At 30.4% G+C, this 22,245-nt stretch overlaps 1 protein-coding gene and 3 long non-coding RNA genes across 7 annotated transcripts in view; 2 read left to right on the forward strand and 2 right to left on the reverse strand.

Annotated features, from left to right (window-relative positions):
* Window positions 1-9,674, reverse strand: LOC105125874 (uncharacterized). The gene is made up of 3 exons (XR_842306.1): window positions 9,541-9,674; window positions 1,434-1,436; window positions 1-12 (listed from the first exon to the last, which is right to left on the reverse strand). It is a non-coding gene; the product is annotated as an uncharacterized LOC105125874 (long non-coding RNA).
* LOC105125872 (probable pectinesterase/pectinesterase inhibitor 34) lies at window positions 6,530-10,487 on the forward strand. Its single transcript, XM_011026523.1, has 3 exons — window positions 6,530-7,785; window positions 8,437-8,573; window positions 9,629-10,487. Exons 1-3 carry the CDS (start codon window positions 6,812-6,814, stop codon window positions 10,324-10,326), a joined length of 1,809 nt encoding a protein of 602 aa, XP_011024825.1. The 5' UTR covers window positions 6,530-6,811; the 3' UTR covers window positions 10,327-10,487.
* A 7,464-nt stretch (window positions 10,488-17,951) lies between these two features.
* Window positions 17,952-22,245, forward strand: part of LOC105125871 (uncharacterized) — a 6,238-nt gene continuing 1,944 nt past the window's right edge. Inside the window, exons 1-2 of the long non-coding RNA XR_842305.1 lie at window positions 17,952-18,082; window positions 18,890-19,365. This is a non-coding gene — a long non-coding RNA (uncharacterized LOC105125871). The remainder of the gene's footprint in view (window positions 18,083-18,889; window positions 19,366-22,245) is intronic.
* Window positions 18,257-22,245, reverse strand: part of LOC105125870 (uncharacterized) — a 6,667-nt gene continuing 2,678 nt past the window's right edge. Inside the window, exons 5-6 of one of the 4 annotated variants that reach the window (XR_842301.1) lie at window positions 19,265-19,627; window positions 18,257-18,525 (exon numbers count right to left, since the gene is read on the reverse strand). This is a non-coding gene — a long non-coding RNA (uncharacterized LOC105125870). Of the gene's footprint in view, window positions 18,526-19,152; window positions 19,628-22,245 lie in introns of those variants that run through there. The other 3 variants (XR_842303.1, XR_842304.1, XR_842302.1) reach the window with 3 other exon arrangements.

Genomic DNA, 22,245 nt, shown 5'->3' on the forward strand with positions numbered 1-22,245 from the left:
ATCTCACAATTTCTATTTATTTGATAAAAAAAATTAAACACAAGGTAATATAAGTTTGTGTAAGTTTCAAGTTTGAAACTCAAAAACTTTCACTTGAGAGGTATTTTAGAGAATAATATAAATTATATCCTAAAATCTTACTTAATAACTTAAATTTTTAGATTAAGATGGTTCTTTAACATTACTGGATGACAAATAAATATCAATTAACTGTTAAATAATCAAATTTTATTTATTTATTTATGAGATGAGTTTTTTATATTTATTTAAGTTTTACATCACTTAATTATAAATTATTTAACATATACATTGAAAATGATTTTAAATAAAAGCTCAAGGAAATAAAAAAATCTATGATTAAATCATAATTGTTTTTAACTAATCCATGGCTTGTTTTTGTTTCAAGATTGGTTTATGCTGTGTTTTGTTTTATTAGAAGATGAAACCATTCCCCGCTTGTAAGAAACTACAAGCAGCTGGAAAAAAAAAACTTTTTATGATTTAAAATTAATTTAGCTTCTTCTTTTTTTCAATTTCTATTAAACAAGACGTGTACGCCACAACCACTAGTAAAATCAATTTTTTTCTAATATATTTTATGAGAAAATTTATTTGATGATATATGTAAGATATAAAGATCATCTCATGAATGAAATTTATTTAATACTGTCACATCGATCACATACATATTTAACATCGATCGAGACCTAACTAAAGATAAATATATATTTGGTTAATTGGGAAAATTTAAGGAGCAAGATTTAATTGAATGGATTAAAAATATAAAATCAAATTAAAAACACATAAACAAAAATAAAGAATCGGCACAAACACGATAATTAATTTAAGGGTTTCATATATATTTGGTTAATTGGGAAAATTTAAAGAGCAAGATTTAATTGAATGGATTAAAATATAAAATGAAATTAAAAACACATAAATAAAAATAAAGAATCGACACAAACACGATAATTAATTTAAGGGTTTTATCTCACATCATCTCTAACTTCCTCCTATATAACCGACAGTTCTTTTATCTTGCTTTAAGGACTTGTTTTTTCATAATGTATAAAGCTTGCACGTATCTTTCTCATGAAGTAGTTTACTTTTGATGATAAAACCAAAAGATTATATAGTTAAATCGATCTTTTTGTGAGGGTTAAAGCTGCCACCACGAGGCTAACTCTTTTTGTAAAATCCCACTTGACGAAGCAAACGGGAGATTAACCTAGAACAATCACATAAAGTAAAAGAAAAGGAGAGTCCACAGAAAGGTGAGCAAAAAGATAGGCCAAGACGATGAGGGTGGAGGAAGTATGGCTAGCAAGATCCAATATTGTCCAGAAACTGGAGGATGAAGCAGACATATGATTATTTATTGTTAGAAATCAACTCTGTGATAATTTTAACTTAAACTTTCAATAAACATTTACTCCCTAATCTAACTAAAAACTTTTGATGTCTTTAGCTCTCAAAATGTGTAAAAAAGCAACTTATGCCTGCCTCTTTTCTTGGTCATTATTGGGATAATTATAGTTTCCTCTTTTCCTAAAGAGGTGAAAAGGTCATACCTTTCTACAATATTTACTTAGCATTAAAATTAAGTTGATCATGAATCATAATTGTAACATATTATTATTATTATTATTATTATTATTTATATGTAACATAATTATGAATTTTTGCACCATATCAAGTAAAATTAAAAATATATATACATAAAGAAAATTAAAAAAAAAATAGATCAGGCTATACACATAACAAGTCATCTTATTTTAATATTAAATAAAAAATATATATATATATATGAATTTCTTGACTATATTTATTTTTATTTACAAGTTTATTTTATTTATTTTTAAGTTCTTGGATAAAACAAATACTCATTAAAAAATAATAATAGAGAGAAAACAATTATTCTCAAGATTCTGAAAACACAAGTAATCAAGTTTTGTGCCCAAATATTCTATTTAATGAAGAGAATGGGATGATAGTGGTTCTTGGCATTCAAATTATCCAAAAAATAAATTGAAATTTGGGAAATCTTCTCATTTGTTTTTATGTTAAAAATCAGTTGAAAATAGGTTTTTTTATTCCAAAAAACTAAAGGGAGAGTTTTTGTCTAGTTTTTGGCCATTTAAATTGTCAAAAACAAGGCAAATAAACAATGTATTCTTTGTCTCAACAAATGATGAAGCAAGGCTAGAGATGTGAGCTTGGTTTTCAAGTTGTGCATGCCTAGCCTCTTATTGGTGTTGCTACTGGCCTTTTTATATCCTTTTTTTTTGCATTGAAAAAAATTTGCTATGTTGATTCATTTGCTCTTCACTTTTAACATGGTTCTTGAATAATATTATAAATATTTATTTGAATTGTAATATTTTTTTAATTATTAATACTAATAATTAATTGTAGATGAAAATTCAATTCAAATTATTATTTTTTATAAAAATTTAAATAGATTTTCAATATTATTTTAATAAATTTATTATTTTTGGAGCTTTCGACCACACATGAAATATGAAAATAATATTTTGATTTTTGTTTACTTTAACAATCATAAAATATCTTTTTTAATGGAAACAATGATTTCATTTTAAAATCTAGTGTTCATTAAGATAAACAAGAGATACATTAATAATAAAAATTATTTTAGACTTGAAAATCATAAGTTTTGTGATTATTTAAAATGACCTACATTTGTTAAGAAAAAAAAAGTATTGTTCTATAATTAGATAATTTTTTTTGAAAAACTACATACCACATGATATTAGATATTTTAATATATATCTTTGTCTTAGATTTCAGACTTAATTTTTGGTTTAGACAAACAATTTTGCTATTATTTATTAATATATATAATTCTTAATTTATTTTATTGAACACATATATTAGCTTTATTTTGCAATGAAAATTTATCCTAATAAAAAAAATTCTTAAAACAATTATATTTTCAGGTTTAATAATATTAAGAGAAATTTCAATTTATAAATAATTTTTTTATATTCAATTTGTTTTTTGGTATCCCTGTGGTGTAAGAGATATACAGAATAGTGACTTTCTAAGCAAAAGGCTTTAATTCTGGATGAAGATGGGTCCAGCTAGCTAGCGTGATAGCTAGGGGAACCAAACAATTCTTCTTGCTTTTCTTCTTTTTTTCGCTATACCTTTTTCTAAATTCTTCGCTGCACTTTATTTCATATTCTTCTTTCTTCTTCTTCTTCTTCTTCTTTTTTCACACAATTTCAATATCAATTCCGAGCCCATTAACTATTGCTCCAGAAAGTTTAAAGGAGCAGTTTGAGGATGTATTTGGAATCATATTTTTTAAAATTTTAATTTTTTTTTCTAATTTTTATATATATTTTTAAATTGTTTTGATATACTGTATAAAAATAACTAGTTGAAAAATCAACACGGACACACTTTTAAATACTATCTAAATATAAATATACATAGACTCCTATATATTTGTACCTATGGATTGTTTTATTAGCTGACTTGCTTTTTGAGTTGTTTAGTGGATACGTGTTAGACTCCAAAACTTCGATCATAATGATTTTATTCATTCTTTTTAAGTAAAATTATCATGCTTTATTTTTTTTTTAAAGATCCTCTGGTATTGTATTTTAAAAATATTTTTAAAAAATTTAAATTTTTCTATTTTAAATTAATATATTTTTAAATTATTTTAATATATTAATTTTAAAAATAATTTTTAAAAAATAAAAAATAATATTAATATATATTTTTAAATAAAAAATATTTTAAAAAGTAATCATAATTATATTCTATCAAATTAACTAAATTTTATAAAAATATATTTTTATTTAAAACTTGAATTAGATTAAGTTTTCAGTTACGAATTTTTCATATTAATTCACTAATTGACCAGAATTTAACAACTACAATTTATTATATCATGAAAAATTAAAATGAAAGAAGAAAAGCAGCAAAAAAATTTATAAAGGGCAAGCACGATATTTATTTATTTTCGAAATTGGGGCCATAAGACAACCTTAAAAAATTCCAGTTGTTATTAGTACAAACAGCATGTGGTTGTGGGAGAAGAATCCAATAATCGAACAATGTTCGAAAGTGCTTTATGTTTTATAATATTTTGTTTTTAAAAAAAAACTACTTTATGTTATGATGCACATATTACTTTATTACGTGAAATTACGATGAATCCAAAAACTGTGGGGAGACCTTATAAATAGTTGGGCATATGCCTTTGAACCTAAAATAACAATCAACAAAATCTAAAAGCTGATATGCCGTTCTTTATGATTACTTCAAAAAGAAGATTAGTAGACTTTACCAATTTTATTTTATTTTATTTTTAACATTACGTTAGATTTCTAATTGATTCCATGAAGTAATCATGTAATTCGCAATATAAAATCTGCATGGATCTCATAATTTTCTGTTTTCTAATCTAGCAAATGGTTATTAAAGATGAATTAATTAAAGTTAATTTTAATTTTTTAAAATAATTAATTTTATCATATTTTAATTAAATCATTTAAATTTTTAATTAGATTATACGAGATTAATTTACTTCTTTATCAATTTTTTAATCCAATTCGAGTTTAATAAACGGTATTATATCAACTAAACTTAAACTAAACAAAGCTAAACATTAATGAATGGCTAGCAAACTTGCGTGGTCCTTCTTATTAAAAAAAATTAATTTCATTAATTCACTTGGTCAAGGTTATAATCTTTTCTAATTTAACTTGATATTCAATCCAAATCAAATTTAAAATCGTAATCTCTCGGGTCAATTCTCTATACCAAACTAGTTTTAATAACAATGCTTTATTCTATCAAGGAAGATTAAATATAGTTCAAGAAAAAGAAGAAAAGCAACCAAAACTTTATTACCGCCGAGCAAAGGTTTTATTTATTTATTTATTTATTTTAAATTGAGACTTGCATGTCAACGTTAAGAAGTCCCTGTTGTTATTAGTACAAACAGTACATGTGGTTGTGGAAGAAAAATCCACAATCGAACAATATTGGAAAGGACTTTATGTTTTATAATTAAAAAAACAGTACTTTATGTTATGATGCACATATCACGTAATACCATGATGCATCCTCAAGATGTGCGTGGACCTTAAAAATAGATGGACTAATGCCTTCGACCCTATACTAACAATCAACACAATCTAAAAGATAATACCATTATTTATCTAAAAAAATTAACATGACATTCGATGGTTAATTGATTCCATGAAGTAATAATGTATGTGGCACTATAACATTTGCATGTATGTCATCATTTTTGTTTTCTAGTTAACATTTTTATTAACCATGATAAAGATAAGACTAGATTATAATCTAAGTAAATTTATTTATTTTTTAAAATATATATCAATATATTATCATTTTAATATGTTATTTATAAATGTTAATAAAATTTTAATAAGATTTCACTTGCGTTGATTGAATTATAACTAATTTAGGTTATTATACTATATTATATCATGTTAATTCTTTTTTTTTTCTTTTTTCTTTTTTGTGTAAAACTTGAACCAATCTTAGTTGTAAATTCTAAAATGTCTCACTCAACTGATTTGAATTTAATAACTATCGACTGCATCCACTGAATTCAAAACCATTGGCTTGCAAATAAATACAATTAGAAATCCTTCGTCCAATTATATTGTAAATCATGGGGTCAGTATGGCTGTTTAATCAGTATGGAATTTTGTATGAATCATCTTTAATTAGAAATATAGATTATGATTTAACTTGATTCGAAGTTCGGGTTTAAAACGACCAAGTGTAACAAATAAAGGGACTAAATTCCACCATTATTGAAGACGAACGCCATGAAATTGGACTCACAAGAAGCGAGCAGCATTCAAACTTGCCATTATTTTTTTTTATTTTAAGGAAAGCAAGTATGCATACAAGATCACTCAAATTGTCGTGTTTTACTCTATGGATTCCATAAGCTTATGTGTTTGCCTTTTGTCATCTATAATATATATAGACTCTTCAATAGCAGAAAAACTTGTATTAATTGTAGCTAGAATTAGAAGGATCTAAATCTTCAAGGCTCTTTTCTTTCTAATTATTGGGCATAAACAATGGAAACCCACCTTGATTTTACCACAATTCCTTCCCATTTCCTAAACCCTCTCTATTGCAAGATGACAAAAGGCAAGAAATTGTAGGAATCAAACAAAATAGACGGATAGAACAAGCAAAATAAAGTCACTTTACATAACATAACAAAGCACAAATCCCCCCCCCCCCCCCACCCACCACCCCCCCCCCACCACCCACCCACACCACCCAACCCACACACAACACACACACACACACACACACACACACACACACACACACACACACACACACACACACACACCGGAGACACTAGACGTCCCACAAGCAATGGGCATGCAGTGAATGAATGGGAAGTAGAAGCCAGCTAATTCTTTAGATATGGACTTCACACCAAACTCTATTACTCTCTTTCTCTCTCACACCCCCACCTCCTCAGTACTATATTTATACTCATCTTCCTACACACCCATATAGACACCTCCATTTTCTTTATAAATAAATCCCACTCCTCTTCTTTTCTTCCTCAAAAAAGAAAGAGAAGAAAAACACCCACATTTATCTACTTACATCCATGAAATTTGCAGGCGTGCATTAATTAGACCTCAAAGTTTTTAGTTTTACGCAAAAGAGCCCTCGATTGTTTTTTTTTAATAGACCTCCGCGTTCTCACCTGTCTTTCTTCCTGGGCGCTCACTCTGCCACGCTAGAGAAATTTCACTAGGCCAAGATGGGTTACGGTAGACTCGGGCGAAAGGAATCCGACCCAGGAGAAGGGTCCAGTAATTCATTTTCTATCAACCAACCACAACACGCCACGTCACAGCTTTCCCCGACGAGAAAAAAGAAAATCATCTTCCTTACCATCTTCTCTGTCGTATTGATCGCGGCCTCCGCCGCCTCGGCCGTGATCCTCCTCGGAGCCCGAGATAAGGCTTCCGGTCAATCCGACCCGAACAGTCTTACTCACCGGAAACCAACCCAGGCTATTTCCAAGACATGCAGCAAGACTCGGTTCCCGGCCCTCTGCGTCAGCTCGCTCCTCGACTTCCCCGGCTCAATGACTGCGTCCGAGTCGGACTTGGTTCACATTTCCTTCAACATGACTCTTCTGCACTTGGATAAAGCTCTATATCTCTCCTCGGGAATCTCCTATGTCAACATGGAGACACGTGAACGGGCAGCATTTGATGACTGCCTCGAGCTACTGGAAGACTCCATAGACGCCCTCACTCGGTCCCTCTCTACCATCGCACCATCCTCCGGCGGTGGTGGATCGCCGGAGGACGTAGTGACGTGGCTGAGCGCAGCGTTGACGAACCAGGACACATGCAATGAAGGATTCGAAGGAGTTAACGGAACTGTTAAAGATCAGATGACAGAGAAATTGAAGGATTTGACGGAGCTGGTCAGTAACTGTTTGGCGATATTTTCCGCGTCTAACGGAGGCGATTTCTCTGGAGTGCCGATACAGAATAAGAGGAGATTAATGACAGAGGATGGGGACAAATCGGAAGCGGACAATTGCCCGAGTTGGTTAGGCAGGAGAGAGAGAAGACTATTAGGCCTGCCTGTATCGGCCATACAAGCCGATATTATCGTATCGGGAGATGGGAGTGGAACGTTCAAGACAATATCGGAGGCGATAAAAAAGGCGCCTGAGCACAGTACTCGGCGGACGATAATTTATGTGAGGGCAGGAAGGTAAGGTTTGGTAAAAAATTAACTACTTTTTAAAAGTTTCAGCGTTATGATTCTGTTTTAACCGCTGCTGTTTCGTGGTAAGAAGACAAAAATAACCCTACAAGTTTGGTGGAATTGACTTTTCTTTTTATAGAGAAATAATTTTCTACGAGAGCGGTGGTGATTGTATGATTGACTTCATTGGAGCAATCATGAAAATAAAAAAAATATCATAAAACTATAATTATGTGCATAAAATGATTATTGATGTGTGTTTTGACCTTTACATGATTTGTTTTCATAAAAAAAAAAAATTATTTCATTGCTTCATAATGTTTGATCAGTGATTAGATAATTAAGTTCAATTCATAAGTATTTGATAATTAATATTTTTTTAAAGGGATTTATTCCATTGCTTCATAATGTTTGATCATTGATTTGCTTATTAAGATTTTAATTCATAATTATCATTTTTTTCAAATTAATATAGTCTTTTTGATATCCCTTTTGGGGAGTGGGAGGGGGAGTGAGGCATCATCTTTTGATATCCCCTTTGTGTGAGGCTCTCTGATAGTGGAAATTATTGGTATATTCTCATACTTTAAGCATTTTGAAAAGGTAAAGAGAGAAATATAATTTATTGATGCGTTGATTGTGTTTATGCTAATTCAGATATGTAGAGGATAACTTGAAAGTTGGGAGGAAGAAATGGAATTTGATGTTCATCGGAGATGGGATGGGAAAGACAATAATTACAGGAGGCAGAAGTGTTTTTAACCACGTTACCACATTCCACACAGCATCCTTTGGTAAGTTCTATATATTTATTTATTCTCCTTTTAATTACATTAATTAATTTAATATTCTTTCGTGTTATTCACTTCAATTTGTGTCAAAATTGATGAGGCAATGTTTCTTGACTTTTAGCTCAAAAGAGAGATTGTGGGTCAAAACTTGTTGTTTACGCTGTTTGTGACCGCCCCTTCTATGCTGCAATAATGCTAGCAGACCACAGCCCCTTCCCTTTTATTCCATTTGATCACATCATAAAGTAAAAAAAAAGAACTTGGTGATTTTCAACTTTTGTAGAGCATCAATTGTAGTTAGTCTTGCTTCAAGCTGTTCTTATTTGTTAACTATAGTCTCAACGATTGACTGCTGAAGCTTCCAAATCTATTTTTTTTAATCCAGTACTGTTTTGTATGATATTTTTTTATAAAAATAAATTTTAATTAAAAATATATTTTTTGAATATATTTAATTTTTAACATTAATGTATTAGAATAATGGAAAAACATGGAAAAAAAACATTAATTTTATGTTATTGATTTAGAGCATGGGAAGAGCAGCCGCCCTAGCAGTTGTTTTGTGTGGATCGTTGATTATCTTGGATCGTTGATTATCTAAACTGCTCCTAGCGCAAACCTTGATTTTATGTTGTTGATTAATCATGACAAGGGTTTACTTGGATTCACTCGAAAAAAAAAAGGACAATCAAGCTTTAATTTTTTAATTTTTAGTTTTATGTATTATCAAATTAGAAATAGATGCTTCCTTCCTATTCATACCCAGCTGCAAAATCATGGACACAATTTACCAAGTATTATCTGTTTGTTTTAAGTATTAAAAGCTCATTAAATATTGTACAAAATTCAAGTGACGGATACAATTTGTACATGAATGGAGGTGGGCCAGGAGCATCACATGATTAATAGGTAGACTCTTGTTAGTGACACTACTGCATGCACCAATCTGCAATAAGATAATGAAAGCAACTCTGTGCTCAAATTTACTGTTATGAAATCTACTGTTTTATCGTATTAATCATTGTATGTGTGTGTGTGTCTGTGTGTAAATTGTACAGCTGCAACAGGAACTGGTTTTATTGCTCGTGACATGACATTTGAGAACTGGGCTGGTCCAGCCAAGCATCAAGCTGTGGCTCTTCGAGTTGGTGCAGACCATGCTGTGGTCTATAGGTGCAGCATCATTGGTTACCAAGACACCCTCTACGTGCACTCAAATCGCCAATTCTACAGGGAATGTGACATTTATGGGACTGTAGATTTCATATTCGGCAATGCTGCAGTTGTGTTACAAAACTGTAGCATTTATGCCCGTAAGCCAATGGCCTCCCAGAAAAACACCATCACAGCCCAGAATCGCAAAGACCCTAATCAAAATACAGGCATATCAATCCATGCCTGCAGGCTCCTTGCCGCGTCGGACCTCGCACCGTCGAAAGGTACCTTCCCAACATATCTCGGCCGTCCGTGGAAGCTGTACTCTAGAACTGTGTACATGTTATCATACATGGGTGATCACATTCATCCAAGAGGATGGCTCGAGTGGGACGCATCATTTGCACTGGACACCTTATACTACGGTGAATACATGAATTATGGACCTGGTGCGGCGGTTGGGCAAAGGGTAAAATGGCCCGGGTATCGGGTCATCACATCGACCGTCGAGGCAAATAAATTCACTGTGGCACAGTTTATCTATGGTTCATCTTGGTTACCTTCTACAGGGGTGGCATTTTTAGCTGGACTTTCAGTTTAAAAAAACACTTTTTGTACCATATAGCTCGATATAAGTGTTCTTCAATTGCCATTAAGTGGCTATAGGCTTTTCTACTCTAATTGTAATTGTATGCAAGTGTTAATTTTTCTGTACTATTTTTACTCATATATAGTGCAATTACCATAGCAACGATCTCCATTGTTCCTTCCTTCAGCGTTGCAACTCATTGCAAGTGCTATATAGAAAGCCAAGCAAGGACTAAATGCTTTCTCCCTTTTAGCTTTTTCAAAATCATGGAATGCTTTGCTTCCATGTGCTTTATTCATTGAGAGGCTCTTCGATTTCAGACTCTTTCAATAAAAGCAATTATTTCTCATCTTCTAATTTCAATCAAATTCATTTAGAGGAACTTGAAGATGCACTGTCCAAGCTGCAACTCGTGCAAACATATTTTCGTAATTTTTCTTGGGATATTCAATTCATTTTGTGCTACACAATATAAGGAAATTTTCCGCTTTGTTTAATTTGACAATAGTATTTTGACCTTATATTTAATTGATGCTTGTGCATGCGAGGTCTTTTTTTCTTCTTCTTATTAAATCCAAATCGGCTCAATAATCATCCAGAAAATAATATATTCTATGCATATACTAGTTTGGATTTCATAAAAAATAAAAAAATAGACCAGTGTGATTTAATAAAAAAATCACTGTTAATTTGCAACCCAGTTAATCAGATTAAAAACCTATTAATTTTTATTTGAATTTTTATTAAAAAGATATCATTTTGATTATTTAAAAAAATTAAATTAACTTATCTAAATCATAATAGAAAACATGTCATATCAATTTTTAGATTAGATTTAATAACTATAATTGCAACCATAATTTTCACAATTTTAACCTCAAGTTAAAATCCTAATTTTTAATCATTGAAAAATCTATATAGATAGGGCATGTTTTCTTAAGTTATGAATTGGAAAATCACAAGTCATTATTTTTTATTTAATATTTTTGTGATTTTAAAAGATTAAAGCTTGTAATAGGGTGATAATTCAATTAAATATTGATATGATAAAATATCAAGTTCAATATATTAAAATTCAGCTACAAGCCTAATCCAAAAAATCATTAAAAATTATTTTTTAATTTTCCGCTTTGTTTAAATTTGATAATAGTATCTTGTGCATGTGAGGTCTTTTTTTTCTTCTTATTAAATCCAAATCGGCACAATGATCATCCAGAATATAATATATTCGATGCATATACTAGTTTGGATTTCATAAAAAAATAAAAAAATAAACCAGTGTGAACTAAATCACGATTGATTCGTAATTAGTTAATCAGATAAAAAATCTATTGATTTTTATTTGATTTTTTATTAAAATAATATTATTTTGATTATTTAAAAAAAATTAGATTAACTTATCTAAATCATGATAAAAAAAAAATATGTCATATCAATTCTTAGATTTGATTTAATAATTATGATTGCAACCATAATTTTCATAATTTTAACCTCAAGTTAAAATCCATATAGGTAGGGCATGTTTTCTTAAGTTATGAATTGGAAAATTACAATACAAGGACAAAAGCATTATGTTAATGATGAGTCGTCATTATTTTTTATTTAATATTTTTGTGATTTTAAAAAATTGAAGCTTGTAATAGGGTGATAATTCAATTAAATATTGGTTTGATATTCAGCTACAAGCTTAATCCAAAAAATCATTAAAAATTATTTTTACATATACTAAAACTTTTATCATTACTGTTTATTTGCGAGCTAAGAAAAAAATAATGACATGAATATTTAATTAGTTACCATTACATGAACATATTGGATTTTCAGACATATTTGACCTTTTGACATTGATTTCATGTGGCTGGCGGGTTGTTGCTTGCAGGTGGCGTTCAACACTTTTTAATACTTGAAGAACGTGAGGCTACGATTTTTTTATTGCACCTACGAGTGTCGGTGGATATACAAATATCAGTGTCCCATCTTACTGACATTGTTATTGGTCATCGCTGTTTAGAATTTCATTGCAAAAACTTAGAATTTTTTATATTTTTAAATTATTTTAATATATTAATTTTAAAAATATTTTTTTAAAAAAATATTAATTTAGTAGTATGATTGATTTGACCCGTTAATCATCATGTATTAAAGCTGATAATATTTAAAAAATAAATTTAAAAATCTATTTATTTAAATTATATCCTTTAAAATTAATACAATAATTTTTTTTTATTAATGTGGGTGTCCGGGTCGTAGTATGATTGATTTGACCCGTTAATCATCATGTATTAAAGCTGATAATATTTAAAAAATAAATTTAAAAATCTATTTATTTAAATTATATCCTTTAAAATTAATACAATAATTTTTTTTTATTAATGTGGGTGTCCGGGTCAGCTTGCGTGTACCACGACTAATCTCACGGGCCCTGAAGTTAACGACCATGTAAGTTTCCTATGGCCATTACATGAGCAATCAAGTACTTAAATCTAAAACCATAAAAAAAACAAATCTTTTAATCCTAAATTCTTATCAATTAACCATCACAATAACTTTAGATGTATGGGTGTTGAATTCATGCACCGGACAGATGCACGCTTTGAAAGGAGGTCTGGTTCAATTCCCTAGCCAGATTTATGTCCCACTTCACTTCCTATGTATGTAATGTAATGTAATACATAGGGTCTAGTAGACTCTAGAGTCCCATCCCATCCCATCGAGCTCATCCCTTCGTCAAACGCAGCCACACACCCACTGGCTTGCTATGAGACAATGGGGTTTCTCCATGGCCTGTGTTCTTTGTCTTACCTTTAAAGAATGAAAGAACTTTTCAAATTTGTCCCCTTTTTTTACTCCTGAAGAAGAAAATGGGGTCCGTATCGTTGTAGTTTCTGTTTTTCACTCGACCACGGAGAAGAAGAAACGGTTCAAAGGATAATATATTAATATACTATTTTTTAATGTAGAATAATTTTTTTAAAATAATATTTTAAATTTTATTATTAATAATATATATACTTATATTCACATATATTATTTTTTAATTTTTTATATAAAATATTAAAATTTCAAATATTTTTTTAGTGCTTTTAAATAAATATAAACTTACTTGGATCAACTTATATAATTAATACCAGATTTTTTTAGCAATCAATCATAAATTTAGTTTTATAATTAGCAATAATTTCTTTTCAAATCCTTGATATGTTAAAGTTAAAATAGTCATCATCACAAATATATGTTAAAAATTTACATACAAAAATCAATCATGTTCTTAAAAAATTACTTTTCTAAAACAACAACTAAAGTTGTTTTTTTTTTAAATTTATTTAAAAAAAAAGATCTATAAAAGCTACCACGCAAAACACTTGAAAATAAACCGAGCTATCTTGATTCTTACATGTATTTGTCCCTTTTCCCATTTCTTTTTGTCTAATCCAAATCATCTCTAGATTTGGATTCTATGTGTTCAAGAAGTTTAGAGTTTCCTTTAGAGTATTCGCATCTACCTTCTGATAAAATGCAGACCGCAAAGAAAAACATGCGGAGTGTTAGATTGGACAGAAAGCGTTGAAGTGAACAATTCTAATTCTAATTGGCTAACGACATGGTACTGAGAGTAGTAGATTTGGGTTCTATGCTGTTCTGAGTCAACAAACGTATATGGTGCCAGGTGGGTTGGGTTGGGTTGGGTTGGCTCACTTGAGTTAGGCAGGAAAGGACATGTTCAGGCCAGCTTTGATTAGATCGCCGTCTTATCCTTTCAGTCATTCTGATGCCATCCACCAAATGCCAAATTAAACGCTTTTACCGAAACTGGTCCTTGAGCATCATCATGGCAACTATCTGTTAAGAAATTTACTTCAAAGGTTCTACTGACTTCCATTATTGACTCACCTAGAAACACCATTTATTTTGCTCCTAGACCCATTGATATTACTATATATGCTGATACATTACCATATATATATATATATATATATGGAAGTATAATTATAATTGTTTTTTATTTAGAAATATATTAAAATAATATTTTTTATTTTAATAATCTTAAAAATATTTTAAAAAATATTTTTGATATTAATGCATTGAAATAATATGAAAATATCAAAAAATATTAATTTAAAACAAAAAATTAAAATAAAATTTATTTTTTTCTCAAAAGCATTTTTGAAACACAAAAATAAATTACCTAAATTATCACAATCTACCTTTTTCAACAGTATAATAACAAATTGTGTATAATTTTCATTCCTATACCAGTACTGTTTTCAAGATTCACGTATATTTTCAATGATATTATTGGTGTCATTTCCTTTCAAAATGAGCAAATAGAAAGTTTTTTAAGGTTTAGATTATATTATAGTTAAGAGTTTAGGGCTTAGAGTATCTCAGGGGTTATAGTTTTTTAGAATTTAGGGTTTTTTAATTAAGGGTTAGAGTTTATGGTTTTTTAGGGGTTAGAGTTTTTTAAAATTTAGGGTTTAGGGTTTAAGTTTTTTAGGTTTTAAGTTTGTCATTTAGGTTTAAGGTTTAAGGGTTTTAGAGTTTAGAGTTTATAGTTTAGGGTGCTTTAGAGTTTAGAGTTTTAGGATTTAGAGATTTAGAAATTTTTAGGGTTTAGGGTTTAGGTTATTTTAGGGTTAGGATTTTTTATTTTTTATTTTTTAAGGTTTAGGGTTTTTTATTTTATGTTGTCTTAGGGTTTAGGGATTTTTAGGGTTAAAGTGTTTTAGGGTTTAGGATATTTTAGGGTTGGGGTTTTTGTAGGGTTTAGAGTTTATGGGTTATTTTAGGGTTATGATTTTTTATTTTATGTTGTTTTAGGGTTTAGGGTTTTTATTATGTTGTTTTAGGGTTTAGGGTTTAGATTATTTTAGGGTTAGGGTTATTTTAGGGTTATGATTTTTTATTTTATGTTGTTTTAGGGTTTAGGTTATTTTAGGGTTTAGGGGTTTAGGGTTTAGAATTTTAGGGTTTTAGAGTTTAGGGTTTAGGTTATTTTAGGGTTAGGATTTTTTATTCCATGTTATTTTAGGGTTTAGGGTTTTTTAGGGTTAAGGGTTTTAGGGGTTTAGGATTTTAGGATTAGAGTTTTTTTATTTTATGTTATTTTAGGGTTTAGGGTATTTTAGGGTTATGGTTTATTATGTTGTTTTAGGGTTTAGGATTTTTTAGGGGTTAGAGTTTTTTAGGGTTTAGTTTAGGGTTTAGGATTTTTTAGAGGTTAGAGTTTTTTAGGGTTTAGGGTTTAGGATATATTTTAGGGTTAGGGTTTTTGTAAGGTTTAGAGTTTATGGGTTATTTTAGGGTTATGATTTTTTATTTTATGTTATTTTAAGATTTAGGGTTTTTATTATGTTGTTTTAGGGTTAGGGTTTTTTAGGGTTATTTTAGGGGTTATCTTAGGGTTATGATTTTTTATTTTATATTGTTTTAGGGTTTAGAGTTTTTTAGGGGTTATAGTTTTTTAGGGTTTAGGGTTTTTTAGGAGTTTAGGTTTAAGGGTGTTAGGGTTTTTTAGGGTTTAAGGTTAGAGTTTTTTATTTTATGTTATTTTAGGGTTTAGGTTATTTTAGGAGTTTTTTTAGTGTTAAGGTTTAGGTTTAGGGTTTAGGTTATTTTAGGGTTAGGGTTAGGGTTTAGAGTTTTTTATTATGTTAGGTTTAGGGTTTTTTAGGGTTAGAGTTTTTAGGGTTATGATTTTTTATTTTTTAGGGTTTTTTATTTTATATTATCTTAGGGTTTAGGGTTTTTTAGGTTAGAGTGTTTTAGGGTTTAGGGTTTAGGGTTTAGTATTTAGGATATTTTAGGGTTATGGTTTTTGTAGGGTTTAGAGTTTATGGGTTATTTTAGGGTTATGATTTTTTATTTTATGTTATTTTAGGGTTTAGGGTTTTTATTATGTTGTTTTAGGGTTTAGGGTTTTTTAGGGGTTAGAGTTTAGGTTTAGGGTTTAGGTTGTTTTAGGGTTAGGGTTTACTGTTTTTTAGGGGTTATAGTTTTTTAGGGTTTAGGGTTTAGTTTATTTTAGGGTTAGGATTTTTTATTTTATGTTGTTCTAGGGCTTAGGGTTTAGGTTATTTTAGAGTTAAGAATTTTTATTTTATGTTGTTCTAGGGTTTAGAGTTTTTTAGGGGTTAGAATTTTTAGGGTTATGTGTTTAAGGTTTACAGTTTTTTAGGGTTTAGGTTATTTTAAAGTTTAGTGTTTAGATTTTAGAGTTTAGAGTTTTAGAGTTTAGGGTTTAGGTTATTTTAGGGTTAGGATTTTTTATTCTATGTTATTTTAGGGTTTATGGTTTTTTAGGGTTAAGGGTTTTAGGGGTTTAGGGTTTTTTAGGGTTTAGGGTTAGAGTTTTTTATTTTATATTATTTTAGGGTTTAGAGTTTAGGATTTTTTAGGGGTTTAGGTTTATGGTTTAAGTTATTTTAGAGTTAGGGTTTATTATGTTGTTTTAGGGTTTAAGATTTAGGTTATTTTAGGGTTTAAGATTTAGGTTATTTTAGGGTTAGTATTTTTTATTTTTTAGGGTTTAGGGTTTTTTATTTTTTATTGTCTTAGGGTTTAGGGTTTTCTAGGGTTTAGAGTTTAGGGGTTAGAGAATATTTTAGGGTTAGGGTTTTTGTAGGGTTTAGAGTTTATGAATTATTTTAGGGTTATGATTTTTTATTTTATTTTATTTTAAGGTTTAGGGTTTAGGGTTAGATTTTTTTTATTTTATGTTATTTTAGGGTTTAGGGTTTTTTAGGGGTTAGAGTTTAGGTTTAGGGTTTAGGTTGTTTTAGGGTTAGGGTTTACTGTTTTTTAGGGGTTATAGTTTTTTAGGGTTTAGGGTTTAGTTTATTTTAGGGTTAGGATTTTTTATTTTATGTTGTTCTAGGGCTTAGGGTTTAGGTTATTTTAGAGTTAAGAATTTTTATTTTATGTTGTTCTAGGGTTTAGAGTTTTTTAGGGGTTAGAATTTTTAGGGTTATGTGTTTAAGGTTTACGATTTTTTAGGGTTTATGTTATTTTAGGGTTAGGGTTTTTAATTTTATATTGTTTTTAGGTTTATGTGTTTTTTAGTGTCAAGAGTTTTAGGGGTTTGGGGTTTAGATTATTTTAGGGTTTTTTTTAGGGTTTTAGGTTTCTAGTTTTTTTTTAAATTTTAAGTTTAGAAAATTTTAATATTTTTAGTAATAATGAGAAATACAATGTGAATTGATTTTGCCTCCAATTAATATATTGAAAAGTACCTTTCAGCTTTTACATGTCAAAAATAGATTTGAAATTTATAAAACCAATCTTCATGACAAATTATATCACAAATGATCTTTTCAATAATATAATATATAGTTTGGAACAATCAAATCAAGACCGCCAAATAATAACTCAAATGTTGTTGATCTCTGTAGATACATACACCCAGACACTTATCAACCTTCCATGAATATACTAGATAAAATGTCAAGCATTCTTCACGTACATGAACTTTAAAGAATCCAAATTTACTACTTAAAAGATGAACAAGAAATAAATGAGAAGTGCAAAGCCAGGGTCTCAAGGGAATCAAACTTAAAAGATAATCGTGTGTCTTAGAAGATGGACATGAAACATTATTGTCCTCTTTTTTTAAGAAATTTGCTAGAAAGAATATCAAAAGATATTAGTTACTGAAGTATCATCAATCATGTCCACAATACTGCTGAAAATCCTACGAGAACTATTATACAACATACCAAATTTTAAGAATTTTCAATTGTCCTCAATAATCCTCTTATCAATTATGGCAGTTAAGGTCAGGATTGATTTAGCCTCGAGAAATTGTCAATAGTAGGATTAGTTACTAAATATCAAGAATGTGATGTAACAAATTTCCAGCAGTCCCCAAGCTTTTTATAAGAAGGGCAGATGCTACTTGTAAGGACAAAAATTTGTAACCCTTTATATACAATAATAACTCTCAAGGCAGCAAAATTACATACATGGAATCACTTGAAACCAGCACTATACTGTATGAAGAGCACTACTAGTTTTCCTCTCTTTCAAGTATATATGCAAACATATATATGAGGTATTGAAATAGCATCTAATAAGCAAAATAGTAATGCAATTGTTGAATATGGAATTCAACCAAGCAAGAATGCAAGATATATAAATAACAAACAAGCACACCATATGTACAGTGGGAGGATTCATCATTATACAAGGATCTAGTTTCTCAAAGTCTACAACCTCTGACAAACCAGAGTATATAATAATTAGAATGCTAGCATTCTAATAAAGAATCAAGAGAGGGAGGGCCTGTGCATCAAAGAAAAGACAGGACAAGAAAAGAGGGAGGGCCAGTGCATCAAAGAAAAGACAGGACAAGAAAAATAAAAAAAACATAGAGTATGTAAACTTTAAAATTTAATGCAACAGTTAGATAATACTTTAGCCCTTTTCTGTTTCTACAATCCTATTATTCAATATAAGAAAAGACAAAACTCTCAACAAGCAAATCTTATTAACTAAAGTGCTCAAGTATGGAATGGTGTAACAGAACAAAAAAGTGATTTATGAAATCAATTTAGTAAAAAAATGTTATTTATGTTAGTACCAATTTTTATGTTTGCTTACACAAAATAACACATTGAAAAGTTGCTCCATCAGCTCTCGTCCCCTTGATTCCATAGCAAGAATTCAAAAATCAAAGGAAGAGATAAATGCCAACAAACAAAACTCCTTACAGCCACACCAATAATGCATCTATAAATAGCAATATTAGAAGCATATTATCCATATGACCTTTTATCTTCAAGCAAGTCTGAAAAAATATAAAGAGAAAAATGCAATAAAGTTGAATGAATTTTGTTCGTCAAAACTTAATTATAAGGCTTTTATATAAATCATATATGGTATAGACCTTTTTAATACATATTTTCACGTGTAATAGAAAGACTATTAAACAGGATGAACAAGTGATACACACCTCACATGAGTGATTAATTAGATGAGCAATACTTTCAATCCTTGTGATTAATCAAATGCTATAAAGTTTGATCTAAACATACAAGTCACAACACATCCTACATTAACAAGAAAAGGAAGAGTAAACTTCGATCTCAACAGCTTTATAGAGGACTTCAATATAGTAAGCAGTCAATCTCTCAGAAATAATCACATTAGTTTAGGATGATAGTTTGTAGTTGTGCTAGATGACAAATACATGAATACAAAGAGTAAGGAAATGACAACATTCTCAACAGAAACATACCATCTATGAATTGTATACAAAGCGCTCTCTCTTATCATCTATTAGAGATCTGACAAGTTCACCAATATATTAAATCACCTAAAAAATCATGTTTATGAAGAAAATCAATTCCAAATATAAGTCGAAAAGAGAAATATTTGTTGTTACTCAATTTTGGACCCCATGTGTTGGAGATGATATATACCTCTTTTGAATTAAGTGTAGGAGTTTAACTCATATTCACCAAAAGATTGACAAAAGCAGAGAGAAATATTTTTTTTCAAAAACCTTGTTTGAGCTGTTTTCTGCTTTTTTATCCTACCTTTTTGTACCAAAATCATCAGGTTTTCTTAGGTTGATCAGGAGTCTTCATAATGCTAAATTCGTTCCTTCTTTATCTAGTTTTTAAGGTTGGATAAATCCCTCAGAATTTGCACTAAAAAATAGTTCTACTGCTGTCGTAATTTTTTGTTCCAACTTAGGCTCTGATTCTGATTTGGTTTTATACGATATCTGACCATCCTAGCTATATTCTATCACTCATGACATGTTGAATAATTGACCTACACCTTTATTAGGTCCTAGGAATCATTGTTCTTAGTGTAGATTCTTAGTCAAATTTGGATGCTCAGCATCATCAAATAAAGAACCTTTTTGACCAATAAGATTACTGCCAGAATATGTTCTCTAAAAGATTTTATCTCACTTTGATTCCTTCACCAAAGTTGTAGTCCTAGACACGTAGATGAACTTGAGCTTTTAAATCACTTGATTTTGATATCATAAGCTCAAGATATTCATATTTGAATATCTGACGTGAAGGTAGAAAATTTTGCTGCGAGAAGAATTTAGCCTAAGTTCGCGGGACTGATTCGAAGGATTTTTTTTGGACCAAGGACTGAATCGAAAAGTGCTAAATAAAGGATTGAATTGAAGAAGGATATTAAGAACTGGAGAGGGGGGTTAGATCATCATAAATGACAGGATTTTTACCACACCGAATAAGGAAAATAAGACTTTGCAGCTGCACCCTCTATTTGATTTCTTTTCTTTTTTTTTCTGTTGTTTTCCTTTCTCATCACGCCTGATTTTTGGAGTTGCAGACCATATTTTTATTGCCTCATTTCAAATAGAGTAGTTGGCTCTATGAAAGGAAAGAAAAGAGTCGTACCATCCTCTAACTAGAAAAGAAATTACTACTGATTATAAAATCAGAATCAAATATTTTGGTTTCCTATTTCTGCTCTCGTACCATCCTCTAACTAGAAAAGAAATCACTACTGATTATAAAATCAGAATCAAACACCTAATATTACACTCTAGAGTTAATGTAATATTTGTTTTCTAAATAAAACCATGTATAGGCTATATAGAAGCCTCGTCTGCTGACCTAAAGAAAGGAGGAGAAACATATTCAAGACTAAACCTATCCTCTCTAGCAAAGTAGCTGTAGCCCTTCCCTCCTCTCATCTTTTTAAAAACAAAGCAGTCCCCCCCTTCCTTTTGGAAAGAAACCAAAACGAACGCCCCAACTTTTCGCCCTTCACCTTCTTCCTCACTCACCTGCTATTCTCCACAGACACCCGGGCATAAGCCTCTCTTCCCCTGTCTTAGCCAACTTACAACATCCAGCCACCACCTCCTCATCTCTCTTAATCGATTGCAACCCCTTCGCTAGACCTCACTCCCCCAGCCTGCAACCACCATAAACACCATTTACAGGCCTTCCGTCTCTGTCAACACAGCCCCTAGAAATGGCTCTCCATTCATCCTTTTTTCTCCCTCAGCTCAGCCTCGCCTGATAACATTCAAAACCAGATGGAACCAGCAGAAGCCACACTTTTCCTTAGCCGCAATAGCAGAATCAGCAGAAGCCATCCTTCCCTTCTAGCAACACGACAAACAGAGGAGAAATATCGATCAACTAGTGGGCCACCATTTCCCGTTTCATCTACAACCGCGCCTGAAACAAGCAGTGACAGCTGCCAGCAAGCCTGGCTCCATCATGAACAGCAAGCAGGGGCGTCCTTCGTGAGCAGCAACCAGTCGTCTTCCTCCACTTCGCCTCCAGCTGCTGCCTCGCCAGGTAAGTCTTTCTTTCCCTGTTCTTGTTTTGCATTTACTAAAGCATTTAGGCATTATGCGAAGGTAAATTAATTACCTTCGCACTGTGCAGTGCATGCGTGAGTAATTCACGCATGCAATCTGCAATAGTGCCTCGCCGGGTCACTAGTTCCGGCTAGTTACCCAACTAGGCCTGCTGGGTTCAGCCCAGTCACATGAGCCGAGCTGGACCCAGCCCAAAAAACAAAGAATAATATCGTTGGTTTTCTCGTGTATTTGGTTTATGGTTTGTTATTTTTTTTATATTGTGGAAATATAATTCTAGTATTAAAATACCCGGTTTTTTTCATGAATTATTATTATTATTATTATTATATGTCTAAAAAACAAAAAATATTTTTTTGTGTGTTGCATACGGCCAATACCCTAACATGTTTTTGAAAAAAAAATTTATATAAAAAATATTGAAAGTTTTGAAAATGTCTTTTGACATGGATTTTTTAAATATATTTATGGTTTGTTATTTTTTTTATATTGTAGAAATATAATTCTAGTATTAAAATACCCGGTTTTTTTCATGAATTATTATTATTATTATTATTATATGTCTAAAAAACAAAAAATATTTTTTTGTGTGTTGCATACGGCCTATA

Source organism: Populus euphratica, unplaced genomic scaffold (assembly GCF_000495115.2).
Source record: "Populus euphratica unplaced genomic scaffold, PopEup_1.0 scaffold44.1, whole genome shotgun sequence".
Classification (NCBI taxonomy): Eukaryota; Viridiplantae; Streptophyta; class Magnoliopsida; order Malpighiales; family Salicaceae; genus Populus; species Populus euphratica.